Raw genomic sequence first — 26,527 nt, forward strand, 5'->3', positions numbered from 1 at the left:
TCATAACCAGTGTTCCCGCTAAGCTGCGTTGGCCTGCGCTCACGCACAAAATATTACATCGCAGCGCAAAGTTTCTCTTCACAGCGCACACACGCGTCGGTAAGGTAAGGGGACGCATTGGGGGGATTGCACTTCCCCACAATTGCCATGCTTCGGTTCCTCTTCTTCCTTCCTTCCTCCTCCCCCCCCCCCCCCCGCGGGACCCTGCGGCACCATCAACTCTTACTCCCTCTAATGTCGGCCCTGCAGCTCCAGACTTCCTCGCACCTTCTCCCCTCCCCCTTTGGATCGCTATTATTTTAAATGTTATAGCCGCGGAGCTGTATCCATCAGTGGAGATGTCTAACCTCGGCCTGCCCCGGAACTCTTACTGCAGCAGCCGCCCGTCTAGGCAGGAACAGGAAGTCACTGTTGCAGTAAGAGTTCCGGGGCAGGCCGAGGTTAGACATCTCCACTGATGGATACAGCTCCGCGGCTATAACATTTAAAATAATAGCGATCCAAAGGGGGAGGGGAGAAGGTGCGAGGAAGTCTGGAGCTGCAGGGCCGACATTAGAGGGAGTAAGAGTTGATGGTGCCGCAGGGTCCCGCGGGGGGGGGGGGGGAGGAAGGAAGGAAGAAGAGGAACCGAAGCATGGCAATTGTGGGGAAGTGCAGAGCTGCAGGGAAGAGTGTTGCGGTACCCAGCTGGAGGGAGAAGGAAGATGAGGGAGGGAATTAAAGGAGATGCCAGGGCTTGGAGCGTAGGAGGAAGGTATGCCAGTCTAAGGGAAAAGGAAGGGGGAGATGTGAGAGCATGGAGGGGGAGCGAAAGATGGAAGAAAAGGAAAGGAGAGAGATGCCAGAGAATCAGGGAAGGGGAGATACCAGACTATGAGGAGAGGTGTGGGAGAGGGAAGGCGAGGAGAGAGATGCCAGACCAATGGGGTGAAAGGAGAGATGGAAGGGGGAGGCATACAGTTTCTGGAAGGGGCATAGAAGGAGAGAAGATGCCATATAGGGGAAGAGAGACGGCAGACAGTGGATGGAAGGAAGAGAGTTACAAGAAGATGAGGAAAGGAGAAACCACAGAAGACAAAGGTAGAAAAAAATTTCTATTTATTTATTGCTTTAGGAGACATGTGTCACTGTTTCTGTGAAGCATTGTATGCAGAGTCCAGCTTCTTGCTGGTTCAATTTAACCTTTGTCTATGTATTTTTATTTTATCCCCCCTTTTACAAAACTGTGAAGCGTTTTTAGCACCAGCCTTGGTGGTAGCAGCTCTGATGCTCAGAATTTTATGAGCATCAGAGCTGTTACCTCCGTAGCTAAAATCCACACTACAGTTTTGTAAAAGAGGGAGGGGTTAGTTTGTGATTACATATTCCTTACTAGGCGAAGGTGTTTTCTGTGTTCTGTGTGTTCGAAAGACATGGTTTTCTGTTAGGATTGACGGTGTAGGATTGATCTGTGCTGGTCTGGCTTGTTTAGTTTTACAATGGGTGTATTGATGTACTGCTCACTGCAATATGTAAGATGCTGCCTTTTCCTAGGTACTCATGTGTGACGTGTGGTTTGTTACTAAAAATCATGTTTTTCTTACAGATGGGGGGGGGTGCCAAAAAATGATGGGCCCCGGATGTTACATATGCTAGGTACGCCACTGTATGTAAAGATACCAGAAAGCTGGCGTAGCAAAAACTTCTAAGTTTTGAGTATTTAACCCTCCCACAATCTCACGGGCACTCGTTTCAAGTTTATTGAGATTTTGATTTAAACGCAATATCAAATATTTTCAATGCGTATAACAAAAATAAATTTGGGGAAATAAATAAAACCATTTGAACCAGTGTTCCCGCTAAGCTGCGCTGGCGTGCGCTGGCGCACAAAATATTACATCGCAGCGCACACGTTTCTCGTCACAGCGCACGATCGGAAGAGGCGTACGGCAGATGGCAGGGCGGCGAGAGGAGAATCGGGCGAGTTGGCTCATAACTTGCTGGCGCCCGATATTTTTGGCTCACGGTGAAAAAAGTTTGCTCACAACACCCGCCCGCTTAGAGGGAACACTGATCATAACTGTGACCGCTTGATCTTGTCCATCCCAACTCTGAAAGGCATAAAATACAAGATGCCTCATAGCAAGTCATTTAACTACCAAATTACAAATGTATGGAACTCACTTTCCATTGAAATTCGTGGCTTTTCAAGAAGTCTTTGTAATAAATGTATAAGACTTTGATGAGACCTCATTTAGAATATTGTGTACAATTCTGGAGGCCGCACCTTCAAAAAGATATAAAAAGGATGGAGTCGGTCCAGAGGAAGGCTACTAAAATGGTGTGTGGTCTTCGTGATAAGGCGTATGGAGGACAGACTTAAAGATCTCAAGCTGTATACTTTGGGGAAAGGTGGGAGACGGGAAATATGATAGAGACTAAACTAAACCTTAAGTTTATATACCGCGTCATCTCCACGGAAGTGGAGCTCGACACGGTTTACAGGAATTATAAACAAAGAAAGGAACTACAATGGAAGGGAGAAGGGCTTGGTGAGCAGGAAGGGAAGAGGGGACTTAGAATAGTGGAGAGGGAGGGCGAAGTTACATTTTGGAGAAAAGCCAGGTTTTCAGATGTTTTCTGAAATGTTGGAGGGAGGTCGAACTCCAAAGATGGAACGTGAAGCTGTTCCACAGCTCGGTGATCCTGAAGAGGAGGGATGCACCAAGTTTTCCTGAATGGGAGATGCCGATTAGAGAATGGAAGGATAGTTTGAATTTCTGAGTGGATCTGGTGGAGTGAGTACTCGAGAGCCAAGATAGTGGGAAGAGGGGAGGAAGGATGCCGTGAAGAGATTTGAAGGTAAGACAGGTGCATTTGTAGCGAACCCTGAGGAAGACTGGGAGCCAGTGAAGCTTAGACAGAAGCGGGGAGACGTGATCGAATTTGCCTTTTGCGAAGATTAGTTTAGCTGCAGTGTTCTGAATCCGCTGAAGTCTGAGAAGACTTTTCTTTGTTAGGCTTAGATAGATGGAGTTGCAGTAATCGAGTCTGGATAGAATGATGGATTGGACAAGGACAGCGAAATGTTGGTGGAAGCAGGATCTGACTTTTCTTAGCATATGAAGATTGAAAAAGCATTTTTTTACTAGGGAGTTGATGTGGTCGTTAAAGGACAATGTAGAGTCAATGATGATTCCCAGAACTTTGCTAGAGTGCTCAAGCTGCAGATTGGTGCCAGAGGAAAGTGGGATGTGGGAGGGTAGCAGATCCAATTTCGGGCCAAGCCACAGTAGCTTTGTTTTGGTCTTGTTTAGTTTCATTTGAACGGTGAGGGCCCATGATTGGAGATTTGTTATACAGGATGAGATGTTATCAGAGAGGTTGGTGAGGTTAGAGTCGGTCTCAATAAGGACGAGGATGTCGTCGGCGTAGGTGTAAAGTGTCTCCGAGGTGGAAAGTTGGAGGAGTTTTAGGGAGGACATATAAACATTGAAAAGAATCGGGGATAGAGGTGAGCCCTGAGGGACTCCGCAGATCGGATTCCAGGGGGAGGATGAGGTACCCTTCATGTTAACGAGGTAGGAGCGGGAACGTAAGAATTTTGAGAACCAATCTAAGACCGTGGAATTTATGCCAATTTCAGAAAATTGGAGGATTAGTATGTCATGGTGGACAATGTCGAAAGCTGCAGAGAGGTCGAATTGAAGAAGGACAGAAAACTTGTTGCAGGAGTGAAGTTGTTGGACTTTTGAAATTAAAGAGGCTAGAAGGGATTCAGTGCTGTAGTTGGGTCTGAATCCATGTTGGTAGAGTAGGAGAATGGAGAATCTCTCGAGATAGGATGAGAGTTGGGTGGCTATGATGGACTCCAGCATTTTGGTCAGGAGAGGGATGTTAGCTATTGGGCGGTAGCTGGAAGGAGTGGAGGGGTCAAGGTCAGCTTTTTTCAAAAGAGGGGATAAGGAAATGTGTCCCATTTCTGTAGAAAACAGGCCTGAGAACAGGTCGGAGTTTAAGATTTTGGTGAGAGATGAGATGGCCTGTGCTGGAATGTTCTCGTATAGGTAGGAGGGGAAAGGATCCAAGGAGCATTTGCAGGCTTTTAACTTGAGGCAGAGTTTAGAGACCTGGGAGTCGGAAACAGGCTCGAAGGCGGTCCAGGATCTATCGGCTGGGATATGGTTCGCCTCGGTTAAATTGGGGTTGAAGGTAGTGGGCACCAGAGAGTTGTAATCGGGTGTTAGGGGGAAGGAGCTTCGTAAGGTGGTCACTTTCTCGTTGAAGAATTTTGCTAGATCGTTCGCGGATGGAGAAGAGGGGAGAGGGGAGGAATCGTGTTTAGAGGATATGGAACGCCAAATGTTGAACAAAGTGCTGCTTTGGTTGTTGGAGCTGGAGATTTTGTTGCCATAGTAGTTCTTCCTTGATTTTTTTAATTCGGTGTTGTAGAACTTAATGGAAGCCCTCCAGGACTGTTTGTCCGTGGGGGATTTGGATTTTTTCCATTTTCGTTCCAGTGTTCGACATTGCTGCTTTAGTTGTCTGTGGTAGGGAAGGTACCAGGGGGCCTTGCGGGAGTAGGAGACAGTTTTTGTGGATAGTGGCGCAAGGGAGTGGTAGGTGGTCTCAGAGAGGGTGATTCAATTGTGCCAGTTGGATTCAGGGTTTGAAGGGTTAGGAGTGGTGGTAAATAGGTTGAGGAATTTGGTCCAGAACAGGTCGCTCGCAATTTTTTTCCGGAAGGTGATAGGATTGGGGGAACGGGGAGGGGGTTCGAGGTGGGACATGAAAATGGGGAGGCAGAAAGCCCCCAGGAAGTGGTCGGACCAAGGGACAGGGTCCCAGCGAGTGTCGTTGATTGAAGTTTTGTGTTCGGTGAGGTCGATGAAGCTGATGATGTCTAACGCATGCCCCTTTTCATGGGTTGGGGAGGGAGCCAGGGGGGGAAGCCTAAAGAGGTGAGGAAGTTGTTGAGATCAATAGCATCCTTGTTGGTGGTATCGTTTATGTGAAGATTAATATCCCCAATGATTAGTAATCTTTGAAATTTGAGGAAGGCGTTTGTAATGGATTCAAGGACGAGGTCAGAGGATTTGTTCCAGGGGGGTGAAGGTGGGCGGTATAAAAGCAGGATACCTAGTGGGTGCGGGTGGAACTCGTCATTGACAGAGGCTAGCATGTATTCTAGGGAAGCATGGCAACCCTTTTCAAGGAGCTGGACGTTGAAGAATGATTTGTGGAGGAGTGCCAGACCACCTCCTTTTCGATTAATTCTAGGGGAGAAGAGGCCTTGGTAGCCGTGAGGACAGAGTTCGTTTTGAGAGAATATGTCATCTTTTGCGATCCAAGTTTCAGTGATGAATAAGAAACCGGGGTTGAGATCTTCGAGAAGATCCTTCAAAATTTGGGTTTTGTTGCATGCGGATCTGGCGTTACAGTATAGAGATGGGACTGGGGTGAGAGAGTCTGGGGTGTGGTTGGGAGGGTTGGCAGGGGGAATGGGCTTTAAGGAGGTGTGATTGATACTTCGGGGTTTTTTTTTTTGAGGGGTGACATCTGGTGCGCAAAAGTGTGAGGATTTTGGTACCAGGGTAGATAAGACTAACAGTGAAGGGGTTCAGTAAGTTGGGGGGGAGGGTTCAGGCAGAAGGAGATATTGGAGGATGAGCAGATGAGGAGAAGGAGGATCCATAGGTGAGGCTTCATGGTGGGGGTTTGGAGGACCTTTGGGGGGGGTGGGAGGCAGGAATAGCGGAGGTTTGGAGTTGGAGAGAACAGGGCGATTGGGCAGGACTAAAGCAATTGAGTAGAATCTGGTGACACTTAAATACCTACGTAATGAAAATGCGCATGAGTCGAGTCTCTTTCATTGAGAGGAAACTCTGCAATGAGAGGGCATAGGATGAAGTTAAGAGGTGATAGGCTCCAGAGTAATCTAAGGAAATACTTTTTTACAGAAAGGGTGGTAGATGCATGGAATAGTCTCCCAGAAGAGATGGTGGAGACAGAGACTCTGAATTCAAAAGGGCCTGGGATAGGCATATAGGATCTCTCGGAGAGAGAAAAAGATAATGGTTACTGCGGATGGGCCATTTGGCCTTTATCTGCCATCATATTTCTATGTTAGTGTTTACTTATTGTTTTAAATGCCTTATCTTACATTACATTTATAATTTTATATAGCATGTATAACTTTTATGTAGCATGTATGATTCTATGTATAATTCTATGTAACAATATGCTGCTTGTAACATACCTAGAACTCCAATTTAAGAGGATTCAGCAGGATATAAGATTGCACATAACATGACTGTCCAGTCTTCAACTGACATAGTATCAGGCCCGGTCTGTGCAATGCCTGACTTTTCTCAGCTGTTTTGTGATATACAATCAGTGGACAGGAAAACTTACTTCCCATTTACACATAGTAGTGCGATGTTCCTAGAGTTTCCCTATTTACTGTACAGTTTTAGTTTGTCTTTCTTATTCTTCAAAATCTTTTGTATAGACATTTTAAACTCAGCTCACATAACACAAATTATTTGGTTTCCTTTGAAGGTATAATGGTTGCCAGAGGACTATTAGCAAATCCAGCCCTGTTTGCCGGATATGAAGAAACACCTCTAAAGTGTGTTCGAGACTGGGTTGATATAGCTCTTGAACATGGAACGCCTTTCACTTGTTTTCATCATCATTTAATGTACATGATGGAAAGGATTACTTCAAAACAAGAAAAGAGAGCTTTTAATGTTTTATCAAGTATATCTGCCATTCTAGATTATCTTGAAGAGCAGTATAATATGTAACAGTTTTTAAGATACTGTTTTAATTAGAATGAATATAGTATTTTACATTTCATTCACAATGTATTTTATTATGGAATTATTATAAAGAAAAAACAATTCAACTGCAAAGTAGGATCCTTTTTTAAATATGTGGAGGGGTATAATCAAAACAGACATCTAAGTCTGTTTTGGGCTTAGGGCGCTAGTCGCCCAAAGTGCATTCTTGAAAAATATGTCTAAAATCTTTTTTTTCCGAAAATAATCTACGTCCAGCCATTTGATCATCCAGACCGTTAGTATGTCTATCTTTATACTACATTCTCGTCCCAAAAATTGTCCCAAGTCCCAAATGCCTAGAACAAGACCTTTTGTATCTTGGAGGGGCCAGCAAAGTGATGGACTGGCCACCCAGTCATAGCAACAGAGTAGTAGGGCATCTTACAGGGCACTGCTGTGAACTTCATGTAAAGGGTGCAACATAAACATCTCACCACAATTCTTGTGTGGGTCATGGTGAGCCCTACAAAACCTACTATACCCACCTGACTACAACCCCAATAGCCCTTATGGCTGCAGGTGGCACCTATATGGCAGTACAGTAGGGTTTTGGGGGGGTTTGGTGGACTCACATTTCTACCATGAGTTGCTTATGGGCCTGAGTACTTCTCTCTTTAGGTTAACTGCCTCCCCCCAGACTACTTAAGGCTTTCATATGCCAGGTGCTGATGTTCTGGAGGCAGGTGTGTACGTTTTTATTCCAATTTTTATGGTGGTGTGGGGGAAGGTCAGAGATCACTGGGGGAGTGTGTGGAATCTGTACTGTGTCCTTGCAGTGATTATCTGGTCACTTTGGATACCTTCTGGGCACTTAGATTGCCTAAATCACAACGTATAAGTTCTGTCCAGGCAGCCTCATCAAACTTTCGATTATCCTTGCAGTACGACTAAGTCTAGGTCGGCCAAAATATCCCTTTTAGCTCTGGGCACACAGTGGCATTCAGAGGCCTAAATTGTCCCAAGTGCCAATTTGGGCAGGCTTTTAGATGTATTTCTGTTTTGATTATGAGCCCGAGTATCCTTTTATTTCAACTATGAGCAGTCATTCCCCATATCTGTATAATGTTACTGCATTTGACTTCCAATTTACTGTAAAATTTGTGTAGACTTGTTTGGTTTTGCCTCCAAGCAGATTTTCTGATTCATCTACTGATTTCAAGTTAAGTCCTCTGACCATACTCCACTGTTTGCTATTGACAAAGTTTGTTTCATATTTTCTTATTTTGTATCATTGGCTCCCCATATCTTATAGAGTCCAATTTAAAATCTTGAATTTAACACACACAGCTCTTTACTCCAATAACCCATTGTACCTGACAAACTCAGTTTCACTATATACCCCATTCAGAGCCTTATAAACAGCCCAAGATGTTTGTTTGACCATTCTTTCTGTCTATCTTGTTTGCTTAGAATCTAGTCGCCAAAGTGCCTTTTTCTTTACTGCTCCATCTTTCTAGAATACACAACCCATCACTCTTCATACAAAGTCCTTCTGCAAGAAGTTTTATTCTGACCTGAAGATTAGCCTTTACATACAGGCCTTTGGCATTGCACTAGCTGCTTTAGGGGCACAATAGGGCAGAGTTCTTGCCTGTCTTTTTGAACTATGGTTTTCCTTTCATTCCTTTAGTCTGACCTCACTCCAAATTTGGTGCTCCTATACCCATTTATTTTTATGTAAACTACTTTGATAGGCCCAAGGCAGTATATTAAAAAAAATTAAACTTTTTTTTTATATATATATATATTCTTTATTCATTTTTACAACTTTCAATAAGTGCAACTTAAGATATAATCACTTTACACTTTAAGAACACTTAATATTCCATCAAGAACTAATATACATCAAATATTCCCCCCCTTGTACCATGAATTGAATTTCAGACAAGAAACATAACATACCCTTCCCCCTCCTCCTCCCCCCCCACCCCCACCTTGGACGTTTATAAAGGGGAAAAAACCCCAAAACATTATTATTAAATTCTTATATCCTCATGCATTCAGAAATAGGTTACCACAGTTGATGCCTTATGCAACAACTACCGTATTTTTCGCTCCATAAGACGCACTTTTTCCCCCCCCCAAAAGTGGGTGGAAATGTTGGTGCATCTTATGGAGTGAATGTAATCACCCTCCCCCAGTACCTTCCAAACTGAGTCTACCAAAACAGTGACATTTTCGGTTGGGCTGCGTGCATGGACCGAGGCTCTGTTGGGTTAAAGGGTGCATGGAGACAGGCAACTACTAACCAGCCGGGAGAAGCACGCGGCTGGGGAGTGGTATTGGAAAGTGCCGATTTGATGAAGGTCAGCGATGGGGAGATTGACGTTTGGCTTGCTGGGTTGAGAGCGATGCATTGTGAGGAGCTCGGAGGGTGTGTGTTGACGGAGGCGGCGGCTTGTGGGGGCGTCCTGCATACTGTCAAGGGTGCAGTCTTTCAGTGTTGCCGCAAAGACCAGCGATGGGGAACGGCTGGCGCCTGCGGCTGATGGAGCCGGAGACGAGGGTGTCGGATGCAAATGCAGTTTACAACCGGCGAGTCAGCCCTGATGGAAACAGCTGACGGTTGGGCCCACTTCCCTCCTTGGCCTTCTACCTTCGGCTGTTGGGCCCTTCCTGCCTCTGCCTCCTTGCCTTCGGCTGCTTCAGGACCTGTCACTGGTGATTGAGCCAACCTTGCAGAGATCTGCCGAGCTGCTTAATTAACTGATTTCAATTTACTCCCCGTTTATTTTTTTTTTTTTTTATTTCATACAATATTTTTCCTATGTTTCTGATTCTCTTCCTGCTCTCTTCTTCTTCTCCTTTATTCGATCTTAATATCTGCTCTCACAGAGCTGGTATGAAGGAGGCACGGCGACCAATGCTCCAGGAGCTCCTGACTTTGTTTAGTAGTGGGTTATAGCCGGGCTTTAATTGGTAGCCAGAAGTATTGTCAGAAAGCAGGGCAGTTTTAAGGTTTCTCCAGACATGGGATTGTGTCCCTCCACTAAAGACTAGTTTGGCCAAACTTAGGAAGAGGTACAGAAACTGCTTTATATTACAAAAAGGTGTAGGCACCATCCATTAGGGTTTTATTAATTACATCTCCTGTTGGTCCAGCATTGCCTGGTAGGGCGGAAAGGGGGCTGGGTGCAGAGCCTGGCAGGGAGTGAGGGGGGCTGAGTGCAAAGCCTGGTATATATGAGTACACAATTTGGTTCAGAATGGTTTTATACTTGTTTTCTCCTCTAAATCTAGGGTGCGTCTTATGGAGCGAAAAATACAGTAATTACAATACAGGAACTTCTATTCCGCCACATTGCTCAATGGGTTTAGTGTGGATTACATAAGATAATAAATGTAGTGGTGCAGTGGTTAGAGCTACAGCTTCAGCAACCTGAGGTTCTGGGTTCAAACCCTGCACTGCTCCCTGTGGCCCTGGGCAAATTGTTTAATCCTCTACTGCCCCAGGTACATTAGATAGATTGTCAGCCTATCTGGACAGATAGGGAAAATGCTTGAAGTATCTGTATGTAAACCACTGAGTGTGGTTGAACTACTAAAATGCAGTATATATAAGTCCCAATCCCTATCCCTGATTACAGTTTTATATAATTACCATAATACTGTAACATACTGTAGAAAAAACTTTACCCCTCCCCCCTTTTATCAAGCTATGCTGCTAAACCAAGCAGCACGAGCTAAATGTCAAGCCACCCATTCTAATCCTATGGCTCAGCATTTAACTTGTGCTGCTTGGCAGCACAGTTTGATAAAAGGGAGGGTTAACTATTTATAGTCCTGCCAAATGCAAGCTCATGTAAACCTCTCTGAATTGATTCCCCCGTTTTTAGTAGAGGTGTAGAAGCTCTCAATAAACATGAACATATGAGAATTCTGGAACTTTGATTACTATGGAACTTTGTAAGTCTAAGTGCTTTGAAAATATGCCTCAATATCACTCCTGCCCCAAAGAATTTAGCATGCCATTGGGTAAGCAAGAGCCAGCAGAGGGATGTCCAGACCAATTTGTAAATCCAGTTGGATGGAGGGGTGTTTGAAGCAGATTCATGGTCCTGGGGGGGATTATTTGAGGGGAGGGGAAAGGAAAGGAGATGAAATAGAGGTGTTAAGATCATTACTTTGATGTTGTCGATGAATTTTTATACTACAGTCGTAGTTATAATTTTGTAAATACATTTAAAACAATTACATAATTCATGGGTGTCACTTTTTTTTTCTTCAGTATTGCATAAACTTTTACTTCGCTGTTTTGAACAGCACCTAAAGATTAAAATGTGTTTTTTGATTTAAAGTGCACTTTTACACATAGCTTGTTTGTTTTTAATGTTCATCTGTCTACCCTTGATTTTCAACTTTTTCTCCAATATCATTCAGATTTCTGCCACAGACAGTATATCCCATCTCACTCTGGTGAGATAGGGGTCCTTTTACTATGGTGCACTAATTGATTCCGTATGCACTCAAAACTGTGCAACCTATTGTATACCTATGGGCTACATGGCACTTAGGGCCAGATTATATAAAAGGCGCTTACATTGTAGGCGCCGTTCGGCACAGTTGTCAATCAGCAGCTGGGCACTGTATATAGAATCATGCCTAGCGATGCCTAAGCAATCTTAGGCATCCTATACGTAGGCGCCGCTCCATTAGGCCAGATTTTCACTTGCCTAATTTGGCGGCACTATGTCAGACGCCTAATAATGCTTAACTATGCCAATTCTCTGCCTATAACCACACCTACTTTTGAGACAAGCAACATTAGGTGGATTTAGACATGGTAGGGTGCCTCCACTTAGGCGCTGCTAGGTGTCCTAAGAGTTTGACGCCAAACTCTTAAATTGTTTAATTAATCCTTTTTTCTTTTCTTTGATTGGCTGAAAACCAGCATGGTCAATAACCATGCCAATTAAAAAATAAAAGGCGTGGATCCTGGACTTAAGTGGTGCCTAATGTAGGTGCCGTTTATAGAATCTGGCCCTTAATGCACACTAATTCATTAATGCACCTTAGCAAAAGTACCATTTAGTGCTCCTTTTACAAAGGTACGCTAGCATTTTTAGCACGCACTAGCTGAAAAATTACCACCTGCTTAAAAGGAGGCGGTAGCAGCTAGCGCATGCGGCATTTTAACACATGCTAAAACCACTAGCGCACCTTTGTAAAAGGAGCCCTTAGATTCAGAGCCCACTATTGGCCAAGAAAATACCTGCATATAATGTCACCATATCTAGGAAAAGGTGACTGAAGACACCAGAAACAAAAAAATGAGGTTTTAATTAATTCTGTTAAGAATAGAGGCTCTCAAATCAGTCCTCAGGATCAGCCCAGCCAGTCAGATTCTCAGGAGAGTCGCACCAATTCCACATTCTGATAGTACATTCTGATTATTCCCTGTCTGCTTATGTAGCACATGGTTATCCATCTGGATTAGAATCAAGTAGTGTCATGCTGAAGACCTTCCAGTTAGGGTTTCATCAGGATGACACTACTCCCCTGGGTACTCTGAAACCTCTAGCAAACTCAAAAGGATCAGGCATGATCTCTACCACACCTTCTACCAGTGTGAACATGACTCAAACCTCTGGGTTTTTTTTCCTTTCAAACTGAGTCGCTCACTCTCCTTGTCCTAACACAAGGGAGTTTATATGCCTCACAGGAAATTAGGATCTTGCCTCCCTCCTTCCCTACAATTGTAGTCCTAAGCCAAAGAGCCCAATCTGCTGATGCAGACACCAATGTTCTACCTTATGCTCTCCTCCCCCAGCCTCTAAAACGAAACCAAACATACTCCTTTCTATCAACATCTTTCTAATCCTGTGACAGTGCCCTTTAAAGATTTGGGCTCTGCTACTTGTCACAATAGCTATTTTTTAGCAAATCAATCTTTAGAATGTTCTACACAGCCCATAACTTCAAGAAATTGATCTGAAGTTGTTCCTGGGCCCACCAAAGACTCTTGAGTTTAAAGACTATCTACATATTCCCCCTCTGCAGTTTCTTCCAAAGGTGGTTTCTCATTATCACTTGAATCAAACAATAATAATAGCTTTATTCTTCTATACCGCCATAGTCGACAGACTTCTAGGCGGTTCACATTCGTAGAAGGCTGGACAATCAGCAAGATACAGGATGTAAGAAGAGAGGGTTACATAAGAATTAGGTAAAGGAACAGTAAAAAAACAGCGAAATTACATCGAGGTAGAGAGGGGGGAGAATATATCTTTTGAAGGCTTCTGTTTAGGAGATGAATTTGTCAAACAGAATGGTTTTGATTGATTTTCGAAATGCGCCGTAAGTCAAACTGGCTCTGTTTATATAGTTGTCCAGCCAGGACTGCTGTCTGCCTGCTTGGAACTTGAAAGTACTGTTCAGAAAGGATTTGTATTTGCAGCCTGTGATTTTTGGGTAAGTAAATATGTTTCTCGTTGGTCTTATGGGGTTGTGAAATATGAAGTGTGGTATTTCCTACCTTCTATCCACCACCACATTCATCAAAACGTGAACAATCTTTACATACTCTTGACTGTAAGAGAGCGGAGAGGATTTACCTCGATCAAACCTCTTATCCACAGAGACCATTACAGCTTTCCCTTTCACATGGAACACCTAAATATCAGAAGCCGATCTCCAAAAGAACAATGTCTTTATGGATAGCAAACTGCATTAGCTTGTGTTATAAGCTAAATAACAATCAGCTTGTAGAGTTCCATATTACAGCACACAGTCTGAAAGCCATGGGAATGACTGGCTCATTTGCACAGCCAAACCAATTGAGATCTATACAGCAGCAACCTGGTTGTCTACACATGTTTACAAGGTATTTCTGTTTAGATCAAGAGTCATAGGAGGACTCTAACTTGGGAACAGCGATACTTCATTCTGTGTTGTGATGCAGAAACCCTACCACCTCCACTTCAGGTAAATTTATTGTACCTATTATGCTGTGTTCAATATATCTTAAACTAGTTACCTTCAAAGCTTGAGAGTTACCATAGGTGTGGCAATGAAGATCACTGTCCAGGGAGAAAGAGTAGTTGCTTACCTGTAATTGTAGTTCTCCATGGGTAGAAGATGGTCTAGCCACACAACTCTCCTCTGTTGCCGCACGCTATATACACAACTGAAGGTGGGGGTGGCGGTGTTATACAGTAGATACACTGGTGGCAAAGGGCCACATGCGCAGAAATTTACTAAATTTTTCTGAGCTTGGTATCTTTCTGGGTTGGTTCCATCAGCTGTGACACCATCACATGTGTGGCTAGAAGATCATCTGTCCACTGAGAGTTACAGGTACGCAACTACTATAACTTGCTGATGTCGGCCTGCCCCCAAAGCCGCCTCTCTGGAGCAACTTACTGTTCCTGCATAGGAGAGATGCTCCAGAAAAAAGGCTTCCAGGACAGGCCGACGGCAGCACCTTGATGCTGCTGCCAGCAGACCTGAAGATTAAATTTCTGCGAGGAGGTAGATGAAAATCAGGGGAGAGCTATAAGGAAAGAGAGAAACACTATCCTGTGCAAGGGAGGGGATAGAGGGAGGAAGCGAAAAAGAGAAGCATCTACAGGGTTTGTGGAAAGATAGAAAAGCACACGCAAATGGGGGGACTGGAGAGAGGAAGAACCTGTGGAGAGGGGTTGTGGACATAAAAACAAGGGGGCGGGGTGGAGGGAGAGAATACCCCGGGTGAGGGTATTGGAGGGAAAGAAGAACCTTTGGGAAGGGGGGTTGTGGAGAGAGGGAAAGCACCTGCTGGGAGGGAGAGAGAAGCACCTGCAGGAGTGGGGTTGTGGGATGTAGGGAGGGAGAGAAACAAACACACCAGTGGGAAGGGAGGGAGACAAACACTCGTGAGATGGGGTGGAGAGAGAGAAGCAGTTGCGGGGGGGGGGGTTCAGAAAGAAAGACAGAAGCACTAAAAGGATACAGAAGATGGGAAGGGAGACTAAGGAAATGGGGCTGGGGCGGGCCGGATCAAGTGCCTCTTTTTGGATTTCATAAATATGGTAACCCCAACTCTAGATGCTTGGTAGGTTCATGATGCGCTTCATTAGACTGGCACAATGCCTATCCCCAACTCAGGCTTTCCCTGCAGCAGCCTCCACTATTTAGCTCTGCAATAGAGAATGACACAGTGGCAAAATTCATCACCGTTCCTGTCCCCGCGGATAACTGCGGGAAATAATCTCATGCCATTTTCTAGTGTCTATTTCAACCTCAGTCCTTCTACACCAGCATTCTTCACAGCAAAGCTTGAGGGTCAGTGGTTGTGGCCATTCATAATACGATTCTTCCCTCTCTCCTTAAAGAATGACATGAAGATCGGGGACGGTGATGAATTTTGTCACTGTGTCATTCTCTACTCTGCAAGTTGCACCAACTGTGTTGACTGATTTTCTGTCATTCTGCAGGAAGTCCCCTCCCCTTTTGCTGACATCATTGTCCTCTGCCAAGCCCACCCACAGATGCATAGAACTGCATCATAGGGGGCGAGAGTTTACAGAGAAATTCCCCACTGAAAGACAGCCTGTTGCTGTCATTAAAAAAGAGCATTCCATTCTTAAGGTGGTCTGCCCTACATCCTGGAGATCCTGAGAATCCTGTAAATCCTGGTTTTTACCAAGCTCCCGGCTTTCAAGTACGAGTCCTGTGTCCCGGCAGCTCGCAAACAACTCCAACATTGATACGTCAACGGGCTCGATGTATCGACGTCTTCAAGTGCACTGACAGACACGCACACTCAACCCCATCTGCATCTGTTCCCCTTCCTCCTTTCTGTCTCCGAAGCTTCTCCTCCTCGTCCCACTTTCTCTGTCTTAACCCATCTCCCCTTCAAACTCGTCATTACAGTAGCCAACAGCTGCCATTCATAGACATCATCCGCAGCCAACCCCAGAGGTTTCTCTCTCTCACGTCCCGCCCCCTTCTGACGTAACAGCACTCCGCAGTTGTATACCAGCCCCTCTGACACGACTTCCTGTTTCCGGCAGGGCGGCGGCAAGGGGAAAGTTCTAGGGCGTTTCAGGCAAAGTGTACAAATTTGCTGCCGCCAACGATTTAAAAGACAAATTTGAGGGTAGGATTCGGAGCGGCAGGCTTTAAGAATGAAAGAGATACTGAATCGGGGGGCGAAGGGGAAGCGAGTGGAATGAATGAAAGAGAGAGATCAGGAAGAAAAGAGGATGATATGTTAGACTGGGGGAAGTGGAACAGAAAGAGAGATACTGGGCTGGGGAATGGAGTAAAGTGAGGGGAACAGAATAGAGAACTGCTGGAGTGGGTTGGGTGAGGGCAGGGGGGATGTCAGACGGCGGGCAGGAGCGGGGGAGATGCTGGACCAGGGGGTGGGGCAGAGGGATGGGGTGGAGAGAAGATGTGACCACAGATGGGGAGGAGAAAGGGAGACAAGCTGGGGAGAATAAAAGAGAGAGAGATGCCAGATCTCAGGAGAAGGAAGTTAAGTTCTTGAATACATGAGAAGAGAGGGGTGCTTGGCGGGTGAAGGTAGCCAAATGCTTGTTACACACTTGCTGTTAGTCAGTGTGCTGCCATATCTGCTTGTCAGCTTTTTGAAGCAATGCAGCAGAGAGGGACACGGGATAGCAAAGTTGATTGGGTAGGGCCTATATGGCTCACACCCTTCTGATGCCATCTCTTCATGAGAGCCACATGTCCAAACACGTTTTTTCCCCCATATTGACGCAAAATGGACAAAATCCTGGGATTTGAATATCTTTTTGGAATGGGTGCTCTTGAGCACAGGAATGTACACTTTACTCTTTAACCAAAGTACCTAAATTGCTGAAACTTTAATTACAAAGCATGATTATTTATCTTTCTGCAGATCTCCCAAGAGATAAAGATGACTTTTCAGTGGACAGTAGTGGCCTCATTTCTTTATACCGAAGTAGCAATCCTTTTAATATTGTGTATTCCATTTATCTCGCCTCTGAGGTAGGCTTACAGTTTACACTGATAACCCATAAATAATATTTTAAAAGTTTTGCAGTTAGTTTTGAAGTAAAATACTGTACATGTCTGACTTAAGGCTTGAGCCAGGTGAGGCACAGGTTCAGTGTCCCAAAAACCTGACTCACTGGTTCACCCTTCAGAGCAGCTAGAATGTGCTGTTTTCTGGCCACTGTACTGTCCTTTTGCTGTTGTTTTAAGCATGAGAACAGATAACTTCTGTATTCACGATTAAAATTGGATAGATGCTAGCAGCATAGGGAATCTGAAATCCCTTGAATCCCCCTCTTTTGGGCAGATGGGTACCTCAAATCCCTGCTGGTTTAGTAGGCTTGGCTTGGCAATTTAAGTCTGCTCTTAAAGCTCACCCCTTCTTTATACCCCACACAGCCTGGCATTCCCCTCCTGGAACCCCCAACTCACTAAAGAGTTCTGGGAATGATGGGCAGGAGCCATACCCACTTGCTCCTGCTCTGTTTGCTGTCCTCTTGAAAATGGCACTTCTGACCCCTAATGGTATTCTTGCAGCACCTACTGTTAGGGGTTCAAGCTGCCATACGGGCAGGCAGGGAGAAGGCTGGAAAGAACTTGATACAGGTGGGTAGAGGAAATCTGGCTAGTTGAGAGCTGATGCAACTGGCTTGTTGGCTGGCAAGAAAGGAGTTGATATAGGGGAAGGGGGACACTGTCCTTTGAACTGGCTCTGAATGTATAAATGCCATTGCAAGAAAGCTGTACAGCACATTATAAAAATACTGAACAGCATACATTGTCAGAATTAAATTATCTCTTGTTTAAAGATGATAGAAGATTAATTTTTTAAATAGTGATTGCTATGAAATGTATTGTTAAACACTGGAAGGATACTTCTAATCTTACAGTGGAGCAGTGATAGAATATAAAAACAAGTTCTAATGAGTGTAAGAATTTTATTCTCTAGATTTGATTGTATACAGTATCTGGATGTTGTTGACTTTTGGTTATAAATTGAGGAAAACTAATAAAGAGATTTGAACTAAAAAAAAAATGAATATACAATTTTCTTTTAAATGTGATACATTTCTAATGATGCTATATAAGCCAGGCTAGGCAGCAATTAAATGCAATAGTTTTTAACAGGACTCCTCCCCCCCCCAAAAAAAAACCCAAACAAAAAACACTTCACAGTAAGGTTTCAGGACATCTACAATGATAGATTTGCATTTGCTGGGTCTCAGATGTATGCTTATTAATATCCTCATGAATATTCTGTATGAGCTTGAAAATCCAATTGGTTTTGGGGTCACAAGAACAGATTTGGTAAACCCTGTTTAATAACATTCAGTGACTAATGCAGCATGATATTTCCGTTTCTTTACCACTTTTCTCCAAAGAGGCACAGTAGTTTAAAACTAAGGGATGTTTTGCTCAAACCATTGACCAGTTTAATTATTTGATCTTTTCCTGATTGAGAATGTACCTGCCTTTGAGTTCTGACTTTTATTCACTAGCCTAGTTTATTTTCAAAACTGATTGGCCTGCTGCCAGCATATGTGACTCAGATTTGTTATGGGTAAGTGTAGATTTACTTTTATTTTGTGAAACATGAATTGTCCTGAATGTTTAGGATTTTTTTTTTCTGTTCATATTCCCTGATAAAAAGAATACAGAAATATGATCATAATCTGGCATTCTTCTGAACTCAAATAATTTTCGCTCAGAGAACTGCAGGGCTAGAAACCTGGAATTACCTTTCTGTGAGCTAAAATATACTAATGGCCAAAATTGTGGAAACACATAGTATTTTAGGCATTGGCTTTAAAAAAACCATGACTAACATCATAATTGTATTAATGCATAAATTTTCAACTAATAACAGAAACTGTAATACTATCATATTTGGCACATTTCACAAAAATAAATTGTCCAGTTATCTGATGACTTCATCAGTTTCACTAGTAGCACATTTGATATCCCTTAGCTTTGATCACTGTCTCACATCTTGTCATGCTGTTCACAAGTCTTTGGAGATCATAGGTGTTATATGGAACCAGGATTTGATTATTGCTGCTGTCAGCTCATGTTTGTTGGACAGTCACTTTGCCACTACTGTTCTCTTTAATCTGGCCCAGAGGTTCTCAATGGGGTTGAGATCTGAGCAGTTTCCTGGCCAGTCCAGCAACTCAATCTTGTTCTCTTTGAACCAAGTGAGGCATTTTCTGGCTGTGTGGCATGGGCACCATCCTGCTGAAAAATAAATGGTTGACTTGCACCAAAGACATCTCTGGTTGAGGGCAGGACCTTGGGCTAAAGGACCTCCTTTATGTATTTGTCAGCATTTATCACTTCAGCAGACACCTGCAGTACAATATGTTTTTGGTGGGTGCACATGCAGTGGTTAGAGTTGCTTATGGGCCTGGGTCCTCCTCTCTGTTATTCACTAGCCCCCCCCCCCCCCCCCCCAGAGACTACTTAAGATACGTCTGTGCAGCTCTACTATGCTTTCCTATGCCAGGTCCTGATGATGTTCTGGAGGCAGGTATGTACGTTATTCCAATTTTTATGGCGGTGTGGGAGGGGGGGAGTGTGTGTGGGTCTGTATTTTGTGTCTACAGTAGTTATCTGGTCACTTTGGATATCTTCTGGGGACTTATACCTGTTTTTAGATTGTCTAAGTCACAATGTAGAAGTTCCGTCTAGGCAGTCTCGTTAAACTTCCGATTATCGCTGCGGAATGACTAAGGGCTAGGTTCACTAACCTCCATTGCGTTCCCGATCCGTACACGCCCGACAAATTTACAAAACAAAAAAATTAAAATGAGAGCAATCGGAGGAACGCCCCACTCCGACCGCATGGATCGCTAATGTGTGATCCGATGCATGCGCAGACCATCTGTAGATGGTCTGTGCATGTGTCTAAGAGCTGTCTAGAGCTGCAACTTTTTTTTTTTTTTTAACTTTTACTAGCCCAGCGAGCCTGTGGTTTTAACCTGCTTTAAACCCGCGGGTTAAAACCACGGGCTCACAGTGCAGGGAAGGGCAAGAGAGTGGGGGCAGTAGGAGAGATTTAGGGCAAGAGCAGGGTGGTGAGGCGAGGGAGCAGAGCACAATATCGGGGCAGGCAGGAGATCGAAGCGGAGAAGCAGGGCAGAGAGCAGGGCGGCAAAAGGCCTGCCTCAGCGACTGATCCTCAGCAGTCGCTTATTTTGCATCAGCCAGCCCAGTCAGTGTTGCTTTTGAATGCCGTTACCCCTCATTTGCATGCGTGGATCAGAGAATGATCAGGACAGAGGTTAGTGAATCGGGTCAGAGGGAAATTGGGTTGCAAATGGCTCGCAAACCGATCGGTACACGATCGGTTTGCTTAGTGAATCTAGCCCTAAGTCTAGGTCGATCTACATCACACCCACCTCCCACCCTAACCACTCCTCGAAAAACTCCCCTTTTCACTCTGGGTGCACAGCAGCAGTGAAAAGGCCTAAGCTGCTTTTAGATATGTCTAAAACCTGTTTCAATTATCGGCACTTGGACGATCTGTCTTTTTGATCGTCCAAGTGCTGATTTAGGCGGGGTTTTAGATGTATTTCTGTTTCGATTATGAGCCCCTTACTATATATAATCTAAAATAAACTCAGATTTTGTAGTCAAAAATGGGAGTCTTGGTTTATGTTCAAGTCTGCACACCCCTCCCAGTCCTTTTTCAGACCTTTCCTGGTGGTCCACCGGTGAGCTGGGATAGGAGGGATCCCTCCCGCCTCCTGCCCTGGCTGACTCTGAAACATCCTACCTCCCTTCCACCTCCCAGACCTCTAGAAAGCCTACCTTGAAAGCCTGGTGGTCTAGTGGTAAACCAGGGCAGGAACAATATTCATGCGCTCCTGCCCCATGCAGAGCCACTATATAAAATGGCTGCCCCAAGTTCCCACAGCAACCTTGTGAGTTTCTACGGTCTAAAATTACTCAAGAGGGTGGGATCTAATATAGAGGTTTTTTTTAAATAAAAGCAACACTGAATTTTTATCTAATTGTAATACTGTATCTCTAAAATATGCTGTAATATTTATAATACTTTAAACTACGGGTGTCAAACTCGATCACATAAAGGGCCGAAATCTAAAACACAGGCTAAGTCGCGGGCTGAATTTTTTTATTAAGATACTTAGGGCTCCTTTTATCAAGGTACGGTAGGCGGTTAATGCACGGAATACCGCGTGTTCAACTGCCTGCCGCGCTAGTCACTAATGCCTCCATTGACGAGGCGTTAGGTTTTTGGCTTGCCCCAGGGGTTAGCGCGTGATGAAATGTCCGACGCGGTAACCCCCGTAGCGCACCTTGATAAAAGGAGCCCTTACTCTTAGTTGAAGTATAGATCCTTCCTCACCCTGAGACACCATTCCAGCGATTCACCTGGTTATTTTCACCTCATAGATGTTTCCATACTTAATCCCAACTTTATTCAAATAGTCATTCTAGGCATAGGCAGTGGAAAGCTTTTTTGGTTTGTTTGGTTTTTTTTTTTGGGGGGGGAAGCTTCGTCTCAGACATCACCCAATCTCTGCTCCAGATCACATAATAGTACTAATTGTAATACAATTTTTCTATTCATTTTTCATATACAGTGCTCCCCCATAAATTCGTGGTCCCGGTCATTCGCGGTATTTTCCGTCCATGAATGACTAGGCAGGAGAGGGCAGCCAGAGCGCCGGGCGAGTGAAGGAAATCACTCGCAGTATGCTCCAACCGGCTCTTCCTGTACTAAAGTCGGGCCTCACCAATCAGGAGCTGCATGTCAAAGCAGCTCCTGATTGATGAGGCCCAACTTTAGTACAGGAAGAGGCGGTCGGAGCATACTGTGAGTGATTTCCTTCACTCGCCGGTGCTCCGGCTGCCCTCTCCTGCTTCTCCGACTGCCCTCTCCTGTCTCCCCTGCTAAAATCATATTCGCAGTTTTTGAACATTCGTGGGGGTTTCTGGAACAGAACCCCCACGAATATCGAGGGGAGTACTATATACACACAATATAATCTTATTAACAATACATAATGGTTAACCACAAAATTAAATTACACAAAGCACACTGTATGCTTCTCAACATTCATTCCTACCAGAACACAGATAACCCCTATTCAAATATGGGACCACAGAATAAAAGTACTAATATATACTAACGAAACCCTAAGATGCAAGACTCTACATGCAGTACAACTCCAGAGAAACAGAAACAAATGTATTTCTTCCTGAACAGTGCAAAATATAGACAGCAGATGTAAATTCTCAAAACTGACAAAATTCAATCACTAAATTAAAAATAAAATCATTTCCCCTATCTTTGTTGTCTGGTGATTTTGGTTTTCAAACCATTTTTCCCATTCTCTGGCTGCACTTCCTTCTGTCTGTGCTCTTTAACTGTGTATCCAGGACCACCTTATCCATTTGCTGTTTTTCTCTCCTTCATATTCTACCATACATCTATCTTTCAAAATAGAACAAAAGACCCCCATCTCATCAATACTGGGCAAGTTTCTCAAATAATATCAATATATAACATTTAAAGGCTTTTAAATATTTAAATGTGCTCATAAGCTCTTCAGGAAGGCACCACAGCAGTGGTACAATGTCGCTGGAAAGGTGCTTGAGTTTTAATCATAATACATTGCATGGAGCAAGGATTCTTGCTTCTGCTGGAGTGGCAAATGTTATGGCTCTACAAAAGCTGTTTAACAGTAGACCACTTATCTGAAAAGGTCAGTTCACGGTTCCAACACAGTCTGTGTTTCACTAAGCTACATCAGGAAGCCGGAAGGATAAGCTTTTTATATTGATTTATTTGCAGTGTGCAGTGCCTGAGTCCTTTGGTCTACACACTTGATGTTGAAAAAAGTGTTTAGACCAAAGTACTGAGGCATTGCACACTGCAAATAAAATCAATATAAAAAGCTTATCCTTCCGGCTTCCTGATGTAGCTTAGTGAAACACAGACTGTGTTGGAACCGTGAACTGACCTTTTCAGATAAGTGGTCTACTGTTAAACAGCTTTTGTAGAACCATAACATTTGCCACTCCAGTAGAAGCAAGAATCCTTGCTCCATGCAATGTGTTATGATTAAAATTCAAGCACCTTTCCAGCGACGTTGTATCGCTGCTGTGGCGCCTTGCTGAAGAGCTTATGTGCACATTTAAATATTTAAAAGCCTTTAAATGTTACATGATATTATTTTGAGAAACTTGCCCAGTATTGATGAGAAGGGGATCTTTTGTGTTTGTTCTATTTTGAAAGATTTTTTCTCCTTGAGTGGACTGTAATTCAAAATCCTCGGTCTGTTTGGATACATCCATCTTTAGCATTAACTTCTAACATTCAACTTTCTTCCATTTTTCTGCTCTCTTCTCAAAATCTATCTACTTTTCCATGTCTTCCCTTCCCATCTATCCATGTGTACCATCTCCTCCCTCTTTCTTTCCTCTATTCCCATCTCTTCCCTGCCGCACCCATTGCTGTGCACCATCTCCTCCCTCTGTCTCCCCTTCCCCTCCATCCATGTACACCATCTCATCCCTCTCCAATAGTTAGGCAACTCTGTCTTCCCCCTTCATATGGTTTGGCATCTTTCTCCTCTCCTTCCCATAGCCTGGAATCTCTCTCTCCCATGGTCTGGCATCTTTCTCTCCTCCCTCTTCCTGAGGTCTAACATATCTCTCCTCTCTTTTCTGCGGTCTGGCATTTCTTTCTCCCCTCCTTACTTTCCATTCTGTGGTCTGGCATCTCTCTCTTTCCTTCCCATTCCTGTGGTCTGGCATCTCTCTCTCTCACCTTCCCATTCTAGTGGTCTGGCATCTCTTTCTTCTCTCCTTCCATCACCCTTCTCCAGAATCTGACATCACTCCCTTCTTTAAGTCATCTCTTCTCCCTCCCAGTGTAACATTTCTCCCTCCTCTCAACTACTATCATGCCCAACAATTCTTCTTCCCCATGTATATTATCATTTTCCCTCCCACTCCACACACCTATGTCCAATAATTTTCTTTTCCCTCACCCACTGGCAGCTTCTCTCTTTCCCTCCCTTCCTAACCCCCAGCCCGTGCAGCCTCTGTCCTTCCCTCATTCCCAACCCCAGCCCTCCCTCTCAGCTGGATCCTACAGTACGAGAGTCCCCAGTTCCCGACTCCCCCACCTACCACCTCCACGCTGCTGAAATTTTACATTTTTGGGCAGCCGACTCAAAGCCGCCTACCCCGAAAGTATTCTTTCTGTCTCACTTCCTCTTCCCATGTAGGCAGGACGCTGCAGAAAAAGCACTTCCGGGAAGTTGGTGTCGCATCAGCTGCCCGAAGATTTTAAATTTCAGTGGCGGGGAGGTGGTAGGTGGGGGAGTCCAGACTCAAGAAAGTTCCTGGAGAGTGTAGTGTCAGGCGCACAGTCACCATGGGCTGCATAAATTGGCCAGGCAAGCCGGATTCAGCCTGCAGGCCTTGTGTTAGATGCATGTGCTTTAAACAAACAATGGAGGAGGAGACATTTAACCCTCAAATAATACTAGCGTAACCCAATATTGGCGCACCTTACATTTAGGCAGCTGTTATACCATAGAACAGATGTAACTGCAGTTGCCCAAATGCAGCAAGAGTGCATGTAACTTGCTGTATTCTTGAGTTGTGCTTGCAAATGGCAACTCCACTCATGTGAATGTCCTCATATTTATATGCTCTGCATTCTTCCCAGAAATTTTTGCCAAGTGGGTGGCACAGGAGTAGCCAGATGGAAGCAGTACAGGCAGTCCCCGAGTTACAGACATCTGACTTAAGTACAACTCATACTACCCGTTTTGAAAGAATACAGATAGCAATAGTCTTCTACGGTATCACAGTTTTCATCCTCAACGGTTAAGGAATAGTCTTCTTATCAGCCAATTTCTCTGCTTGAGGCGGATATGCTCCTCTTTTGAAGATTTTAAAGCACAAGCAAAAAATATGAAGGAGAGATTCCATCAGCATGGCTTTCTGGAAGAAGTTATACATCAGGCATACACTCGTGCCATATTTGCTTAACGAGATTTGTTACTGAATTACCATGAGGAGAAAGAGAATCTGGGATTGATTTTTGTTCAGAAATTTACACCCCTCTCATCTAAAATCAACAAATTGGTACTTAAACACTGGCATGTGGTTAGATTGGCCTCAGTGGAGTTTCTGGAAAAAAATGATATTCTCTTACAAACGCATTAGGAATATTGGAGAACTGGTAAAAATCAAAAGTCAATCCAATGGAGTACCCATAGAGGGACTCACACCACATGTAGGAGATGCCAGTGGTGTGTTTTATCTGTGACCAGAGAATATTGGACACATCCAGACACTGAGATTAAATATTACACTCACGAATCTACTAATTGTGATTCTACCGATGTGGTCTATTTAATTCAATGCCCTTGTAACAAAATCTACATTGGGTGCACAATGCGTTCCATCTCAATGTGACCCTGGGCAAGTCACTCAGTCCTCCATAGCCTCAGGTACGCTATGATATTGAAATATTAGCAGGGCTGTTTTTTAAGTAGTGGCAACTCTTGAGCAGTTTGCTACCCGTTATGTTTTGGATTTCAGCTTTCCCCATGTCGCCTTGACAAAGAACTCGAAACGCGTTGGCGTTCAGGGGATTGGTAACAAGGCTGAAAGCTAAGTATTTATTAAATCAGCTCCAGCAGTTACAATGTTTGTAGAAAAATAGAAAAAATTATATTATAAAAAGAAATTCACTAGAAAAAGCATAAATACGGAGGAGGAGGAACCGCGGGGTATATGAGGAACTTTTCCCTTCAAACTGTATCAGTTTGTAGGGCTGTCTGATACCCCTTGCGAACCTCTAAATAAACTTATTACTCTGGGTTGATTACTCTGGTGACTCTGTGACATTTAGTTGCAAGATTTCTTAACACTCAGCATGAGGCAGGCAAGCATGATTTGATATAGAAAACAGGAGGAATGAGACCTGATCAGAAGTAAAAGATAGATCAGCAAGTAATCGGAATAGAACTATACAGAATTTTTAAAAAAACACAGCAACTTAAAATCTACTACTACTATTTTTTTCTATAGCGCTACCAGACGTACACAGCACTGTACAGCGTCATAAAGAAGACAGTCCCTGCTCAAAAGAGCTTACAATCTAAACCAATGTCTCTCAAACTGTGTGCCATGGCACAGTGATGTGCCCCAAAGAGATTCCATAATTTTACTTTAAAAATTACCTTCATAAGTTTACACTAGAATAGATGACATGTACATCGCATACGCAAGAATCTGTCAATGTTATGATAGGGATTCCCCCTGCAAGTATCAGCTGATCCGCAGAGCCCTACACCCTCCCCCTGACATCCCGATATCGCCCTGGTATCCCCCACATTCCCCCTCATATCCTGACATCGCTATGATATCCCTTATCTCCCCCAAAATCCCCCCTCAGAATAGCAAACGGCAGGAGGGAAGCTCCTTCAGTTAGTGACCCTGATTGGCTTGAAATGGCAGCGCACATCCCTGTTGTGGGAGGAATGTGGGGGCAGAGATGTCAGGTGAGGTATGGGCAATGAAATGTCAGGGGGAGGGAGGAAGGGCTCTGCAGCTCAGCTGATCCTTGCAGGGGGAATCCCCATCAGCTGAGCTGCCAGGAATCCCCAAAACTGGCTCAGCTGATGGGGATTCCTTCTGCTGCGATCAGACAAAGTAGTTGGTGGATATTTCTACAAAACTTGCTTTTA

The 26,527-nt window shown here is 44.1% G+C and overlaps 1 protein-coding gene across 1 annotated transcript in view; it reads left to right on the forward strand.

Annotated features, from left to right (window-relative positions):
* The window catches only part of LOC117366890, a 108,407-nt gene that overhangs the window by 33,499 nt on the left and 48,381 nt on the right, over positions 1 to 26,527 (forward strand). Inside the window, exons 8-9 of the mRNA XM_033958866.1 lie at positions 1,344 to 1,349; positions 16,682 to 16,781. Of these exons, the coding sequence (XP_033814757.1) occupies positions 1,344 to 1,349; positions 16,682 to 16,781 (106 nt within the window). The remainder of the gene's footprint in view (positions 1 to 1,343; positions 1,350 to 16,681; positions 16,782 to 26,527) is intronic.

Source organism: Geotrypetes seraphini, chromosome 9 (assembly GCF_902459505.1).
Source record: "Geotrypetes seraphini chromosome 9, aGeoSer1.1, whole genome shotgun sequence".
NCBI lineage: Eukaryota > Metazoa > Chordata > Amphibia > Gymnophiona > Dermophiidae > Geotrypetes > Geotrypetes seraphini.